This window comes from Nicotiana sylvestris, chromosome 8, assembly GCF_000393655.2.
Source record: "Nicotiana sylvestris chromosome 8, ASM39365v2, whole genome shotgun sequence".
Classification (NCBI taxonomy): Eukaryota; Viridiplantae; Streptophyta; class Magnoliopsida; order Solanales; family Solanaceae; genus Nicotiana; species Nicotiana sylvestris.
The window spans coordinates 15,100,464-15,107,814 of record NC_091064.1 but is presented as its reverse complement, the minus strand read 5'-3'; the positions used below and the strand labels follow the sequence as shown (position 1 = coordinate 15,107,814).

At 34.9% G+C, this 7,351-nt stretch overlaps 1 protein-coding gene across 2 annotated transcripts; it reads left to right on the top strand.

The window, feature by feature from the left end:
- Positions 1-1,797: 1,797 nt before the first annotated feature.
- Positions 1,798-6,991, top strand: LOC104240152 (GDSL esterase/lipase At5g45960-like). 2 transcript variants are annotated; one of them, XM_009794930.2, is made up of 5 exons: positions 1,798-2,136; positions 2,837-2,967; positions 3,835-4,068; positions 5,440-5,707; positions 6,509-6,991. In XM_009794930.2, the coding sequence occupies exons 1-5, from the start codon at positions 1,884-1,886 to the stop codon at positions 6,700-6,702; spliced, it is 1,080 nt and encodes a 359-aa protein (XP_009793232.1). In that variant the 5' UTR covers positions 1,798-1,883; the 3' UTR covers positions 6,703-6,991. The 2 variants fall into 2 exon arrangements, with proteins under 2 accessions (XP_009793232.1, XP_070011657.1); XM_070155556.1 differs by lacking the exon at positions 3,835-4,068 and having other exon boundaries at positions 1,812-2,136.
- The last annotated feature ends 360 nt before the right edge of the window (positions 6,992-7,351 follow it).

Below are 7,351 nucleotides of genomic sequence, written 5' to 3'. Positions count from 1 at the left end.
GAGGCCTCACTCTCACTCAATTCGAAGTTGCCGGTTTCGACAACCTAAGTTTGTATCAAGTCAATCCGGACTCGATCCGAGGAATGGCAAAGGATCCCAAGGAAAATCATATTTACCAATCAAAAACCAAGAAAGCTTCCATTTATAGAAAATATGGTAGCGTAACCGACGGCGCAATCAATGTCTTTGGAAAACGTATCAATAGGCGCAATCAATGCCTGTTGGGAGACGGATCGGCGGCGATATTATCGCCTTGAGAAAGTAAAACGGTACTACATTAAATGTTCCTAGGAAAGACATATCGATGGGATGTCTCAGTTATTGCAAAAACTAACATCATAAGCATGACATCATCACAAGAGGCTCGAGGGGATCAGTGTCAAAATCATTCCTTATCATTTTAATCTAAGAAACGCATGGACTATCTGTATACCGTAAAATCAGTAGTACGATTTTATGATCATTAAGGTGCCTTATGAAGACCGCCCCCAGGAGGCTCGAAGCTCAGGTCGGGGTTTCGACCCCGAGGGTTCTCAATGATCGACCTCGGGGCAGTGCAAATCAGCGGCTACGGTGGATCGATGTGAAGTTCCCAAGGCACGTGATTAGAGCTGACAAAGTCTATTAGGCTAGTTCAAACCCGTATCATGGCACTAAATGGCTGTACCAGCCCCATATCTTTGTAATAAATATATTTGTACTATGATGGGATTCCCTCTTATATATAAAGGGGATCCTTGTCATTTTGTAAGTTACAATACACAAGATACAACACACTACATTCAATACAAGAACATTCTCTACTCTCTAACTCAAACATACTCTCTATTTGATCCTATTGCTTAAATTTATTATCTTACTTATATTTATTACATTTCATTAATTGTTCTTCATTTATTGCTCATTATTGGTCATAAAGAGCCGCCATCAAATTTATCATAACTGTTAATCCTCCATCGACTGCCCTTAGTCGGGCATCCGACTCGACCTCGAGGCCCCTTATACGCAAGCTCGAGGCCCTGATTTCCAGCCATTCGGTTTGATTATTACACTATTTACAATCTGTTATCTTATCTTCTAATCTTTTACTTAGCATCTATAGCCTAACAACTAGCATAAAAGTAGATCACGTATTTTTAGAACCACAAAATCAAATATAATTGTCATTACCATTTTCAAGGTAAACATTGTTATCTTGGTGCTTCTATTTTGCTGTTGTAACTCTTGGATTGTGAGATTCTATGTTCTTATAGCACATTGATACTGTAGGAAGGAGAAGGAAGAAGAAGAAGAAGGACAAATTATTAAGAAATTTATTGAATATATATAAATTATTAGTTTGTAACCCATTAAAATAAAACATTTAAAATTCCGAATCATAAACTTCGAATCTTGATTTTGGCTCTATATATGAGCCATTCAGACGTTCCATGAATAGCTCTATAGTGACCACGTCTATCAAAATTCAAAAGAGTATATATATACGAGTATATATATACGGAGTATATATATACGAGTATATATATACGGAGTATATATATAGCTAAGAGTTTGGTGAAGTGCTCACCAAACTCTTAACTATTTCTTGCCTGCACTTTCTTAATTGAGAAGCTGCTAGCTGCAGGAATAGTGGTTGAGAAACTTTAAAGAACGTTGGGAGTGTTTGGTCCATCAAACAATAAGAACAAATTGCAACACTAGAAATACACGAAACAAATAAAATCCAACATAATTAATTATCTGTTTCCTAATTAATTAGTCATTCTATATATAACTCCTTGTTAAAGGACATCAAATAAAGCTCTAGGAATTAAACTTTGTATACAATTCATTATCCATATATATAGGCCTTTCAAAGTTTTCTTTATCAACCACTAATTAAAATGCATCTTTCATTACTTTTTCTTGTGCTTTTGCATCTTCTTCTTTTTTTCATGTTGGAAGCTCCAACTCAAGCTCAAGGGAAGAGTTTAGTTTCAGCCATTTTTATCTTTGGAGACTCAACAGCTGATCCTGGAAATAATAACTATATAACAACTCCTTTCAAGAGTAATTTTTCACCTTATGGGAGGGATTTTCCTAACCATGTTCCAACTGGAAGGTTTACTAACGGAATGCTTGCTGGTGATTTCTTTGGTAATTACTATTGCAAGAATTTTACCTTGAATGCAGGATCTGGGGTCGGAAGATTCAGAATGAGTGTTATCTGATTATAAAAATTAAAAAAGGTAGTTCGGTGCACAAAGTATCCCAGCATTCACGTAGGCCGGGAGAAGGACGACACCCCAAGGGTCAGAATGTAGACAATCTACTCTAGTGCAAGCATTAATGGTTGCTTCCGCAACTCGAATATGTGACCTATAGGTCACACGGAAAACAACTCTATTTTCGCATTCACGCAAGGTCGGGGAAGGGGCCGCACCCCAAGGGGTGGGATATAGACATCATACTCTAGTGCAAGCATTAGTGGCTGCTTTCACAGCTCGAACCCGCGATCTGTAGGTCACACGGAAACAACTCTACCCTCGCATTCACGCAGGGTCGACGGGGGAGGGGCAGCGCCCCAAGGAATATGATGTAGACAGCCCACTTTAATGCAAGCATTAGTAGCTGCTTCCACAGCTCGAATCCGTGACCTATAGGCGACAAGGAGACAACTTTACCGTTGCTAAGCCTCCCTTTCTAATTACATATAAATTTTAATTTTTTTCTTATATATATTGTTTGAGCCGAAAGCCATGAGTATAATTGAACCTACATAACTTAGACTTAGATCCGCCTCTCACATATAGTTAGTAATTCCTACATTGTGCCTGAACTTTGTGTTTGAATGCAGCTAGGTATGTTGGTGTGAAAGAATATGTGCCTCCATATTTGGATCCAAGTTTAAGTATTGAAGAGCTCAAGACTGGAGTTAGTTTTGCATCTGCTGGAACTGGATTTGATCCCCTTACACCAACAATCAGTGTATTAATTCTATCTATCTCATTTCCCTCCCTTCCACCATATTTCCTTTTCAAAAGCCTACTTGTGTTCATAGATACGGCCTATGGGAACTTTTTTAATATGAATTTACGCTAGTGTAAAAATTTCACAATATCAGTGTGATTTAAATTTGTTATAACATTTACTTACAATTTATTTAAATTACTTACTAATGAAAAAGAATTATCTGACCACCAAAGGATGTGGTGCAGTGGATGAGACTGCTCTTCCCTTAACCAGAGGTCTCGAGTTCGAGCCCTTGGTATGAAAAAATCCCTGGTAGGGAACGCTTCCCCCGAATGGGGCCCTACGCGGCACGAATTCGGATATAGCCGGGCTCCAATACGAATACCGAAGACCGAGTAGAAAACCAAAAAAAAAGAATTATCTGCAATTGCCTTATAAGTAACTTAATTGTGCAAACTGCAAAGTATTTCTTACATCATCGATGCACTAAGAACTTAAACTCTTTTAACATTAATATATTTGGCCAAGAACATACACGGCCGGTTTACTTGATTGCGATTGATTTAATCCAATTATACACATATACCGTCAAATTTCTCTATAATAGTGTGGTTTTATCCCAATATTTCTTGACTGTTATAGTGAAATGCTTTTGTAAAGACATATAATATAAGATAACATGAAAAATCCGTTTAAAAAAATCTTGACAGTTATAGTGAAATGTTATTATAACGAATGGTTGTTATAAATAGGTTTAATGATACAGGATATAGGAGCCATAATTTTTCTTTTCCGATATTGATTTTCAACTTGGTATTCTCAACTTAGAGGTTTTTTTTTTTGTGTTACTTAATTTTCCTAATTGTGGGGGTCTATATACAGAATGTGATCTCATTATCAAAGCAGCTAGAATATTTCAAGAAGTATCAAGAGAAAATGGAAGCAGCTATAGGGAAAGAGCAAATGCAGAATTTGATAAAAGAAGCATTGTTCATTGTTAGTGCAGGCACAAATGATTTTGTGGTCAATTACAACACAATTCCAATTCGTCGTAAAAGTTATTCCCTCTCAGCCTACACTGACTTCTTGTTACAACATGTCCAACTCTTCCTACAGGTTTAGCCACCTACTTTAACTAAGCCAAATATTGACAAATATATACACTGACAGTATAATAATTTTTTTACATCATCAGTTTACTTTCTATTTTATTCTAAGTTATTAATTAATGTTATTTAATACTACAGTTATCTTTAATTATCTTTTGAGCCGTCCCTATATATAGAATTTAAATTAAACTCTAATTTTCTCCTTTTACAGCTTAGACGGGTGGAATTGCATGTTAATTTAACAAGTTGGTATGGTTATTAATGTTGGGTTTTTAAAGCTTATTTTAGCTTAAAAGTGGATAAATGAGAAATAGAGGGAAAATGAAATATTTGAGCTTCCCTCCTTGACAAAGGGACATTGTCCCATATTGGAGAAGGAAAAGACTTTTGATGGGTATATACAATTGCTTTTCTTCTAGCTCTTAAAGAGTTAAGAAGAAGGCAAGCCTCGCGCCGCCGTTGCCGTTGCTCGGTTTTGGCTTCGGTCAAATGATCGATTGATTGATTGATTTTTTGGACCAATAGTAAATATTAACGTAATATTATTAAATATCCGGTTTTGTAACGGAAGATTTATATTAAATCCGAATTATCCGTTTTTTTAACTCAAATTTTTCATACGAAATTCTGAATTCTCCTTCTTTCTTCTGCATTGTTTTACCTACAAAGAAAGCAACAGTAAGTGTGATTTGCTGCCGATCATTGTGTTCGCTGAAACACTGGGGTTTGAAGTACCACTACACCAGTGTGTAATTCATTCTATCCTAGGAGAAAAAATAATCCAGAACCTCGGGTACTAGAAGGGGATTAAGTTCCTTAAAGAAACATTGTGAATTCAATGGGGTCGGATTAAATTCTATTTCTTTTACATTTCTGTTTATACGTTATTTTATCTTCTCCAAAACTATTTTACAAATACAGTTTACTAACAATTAATTTTTGCAACTTTTGAAAGATTAAGAAGAAACTTGTTGATTATAATTTTGAGTCAATAGAATCTCTGTATTCATTATTTTCGGTTGACTTTTTCCTTTTGGAGTCAATTGACTATTGGCTCTATATTATTGCTAAAACAAACACTCAAACATAAATAATAAACAAAAGCTTAATACAAGAAGTACAATGAAAAAAAAGGGGTCTGTTATGTGATAATTCTATAAAATATGAAAAACATAGCATTAGGTTAATTCTGCAAGTTTCAATATTTTTTTCCTCTTTCTTAAAAAATATAATTCAAATTTATATCTACAGTTGTTTGTGGGGAAGGACCACCAGATTACGCGCATAGTGACTTTTCACGGTGAACATGCAATCTCCCACTAGCACAGTACACAGATATCCGGAAGCACCCTAATTTTGTGAACTTAATTTTGTGCAGGAATTGTTGGATCAGGGGGCTAGGAAAATTGGAGTAGTAGGTCTACCACCAATGGGTTGTTTACCGGTTGTTATCACACTTCACTCAGATAATGCATTTACAAAGCGCGACTGTGCTGATTTTTTTTCGTCCATTGCTGGAGATTACAATTCCAAGCTCCAAAATCAGCTAAATGACATGCAATTTAAGTTTGCAAAATTGGGTTCTCGAATTGCTTATATGGATATTTATGGACCATTGGTTGACATGATTCTAGGACTCAAATATGGTGAGTAATTGTTAACTTCTATATTAAGAAATATTTATAAAATCAGGACGATTAAAAAAGTAATTATATGTAACTTTATTTAATAAACATTCATTTGTAACCTAAAATAATTAAGTGGGTGTTTGTTATGAAATTTGCGGGAAAAAGTATAGAAAAAAATCAAGTGAAAATGGTATTTGAAAATTATAGTTGTGTTTGGATATGAATACAATTTGGGCTGTTTTTAAATTTTTTGGAGTGATTTGAATTGATAATGTTGAAAAACAACTTTTTGGAGTTTTTCAAATTTTTAAAATAATTCGAAATTCAACTTCAAGTGAAATTTGAAATTTTCATGGGCAAATGCTGATTTCGAAAAAAAAGTGACATTTTTCAGGGAAAAAAAAGTGAATTTTTTTTATGGCCAAACGAGCCCTAAGTGTTTAAGTTCTATGCATCGTTGGTGTAAATTGTAAACTAAAAATAGCAATCAAGCCATTTAATAAGTAATTACTGATAAAAATAGCAATTAACATCTTGTTACCGTAAATACCTTCGATTTAGGAAATAAAAACATGTTTTTCATATACCAACAAAAAAAAATCAGAAAATTGTAAATTAATGTTTCCAAAAAAGAACTCGTTTTAGCAGGTTTCTTTTGGATCTACACTTTTCATCTAGTTGAAATTGCATCTGCATCCTTTGGTTAATAGGATTTTAAACCGACATATATGATATATCTGACCCTAAAAACAAATATATTGTTATTTATTTACTCGTTGCAGATAATTAACTAATTTTTTTTTTTTGTTTAAATGATAGATTTTGAAAAGACTAACAGCGGCTGCTGTGGAACGGGCTTATTGGAAGCTTCATTTATGTGCAACCCAAAGTCGTATATTTGCCCAAATGCATCAAAGTATGTGTTTTGGGATTCAATACATCCAACTGAGAAGACATATTACCTTATCTCTCAAGCGCTTCAGCCAACTATTGATTCCATCACCAAGAACTAAAAATTAGTATTTTATATAAAATCAGACATACGCAATTATTATCCACTTTTATTTAAATTGCCTTTGAAGGAGCCAAATTCGTTATTTTAAGACGAGAAGGACAGCTACAATACATTTTGAAGGAGAATATTACAAATTCGAAATTAAACATTAGAAGACCATCTCTTATCTTACTGTTGTTACTGTTTGTTGTTATTGCTCTACCTTTTCAAGGTAGGGGTAAGGTTTACATATAACTACCCTTTCCAGACCCCACTAGTGAGATTATATTGAATTTGTTGTTGTTGTTTGTTGTGATCTTTATAAGGTTAGTAACTATTTTTGGATGACTAAAATTAAACGAGAAGGTAGCTCTCTTCAATTCTCGTCACATCTGACTTCGTCTGATCACCACCAAGGATTTGATCGAATGGACTGAATCCCTCCATCGTTAGTAGAGGTTTCAAATTGAGCCCTATAATAGGAAAAATAGTCGTAGGCAGCAATCCCCCTCTGTCGGAACACCAATATAAAATATCGAACACTGAGCGAGAAATACAAATAGGACAGCTCGGTGCACTAAGCTCCCGCTATGCACGGGATCCGAGGAAGGGTCGAACCACAAGAGTCTATAGATGGTTCTCACTCAAAATTGAGGGAGTTTCACAAC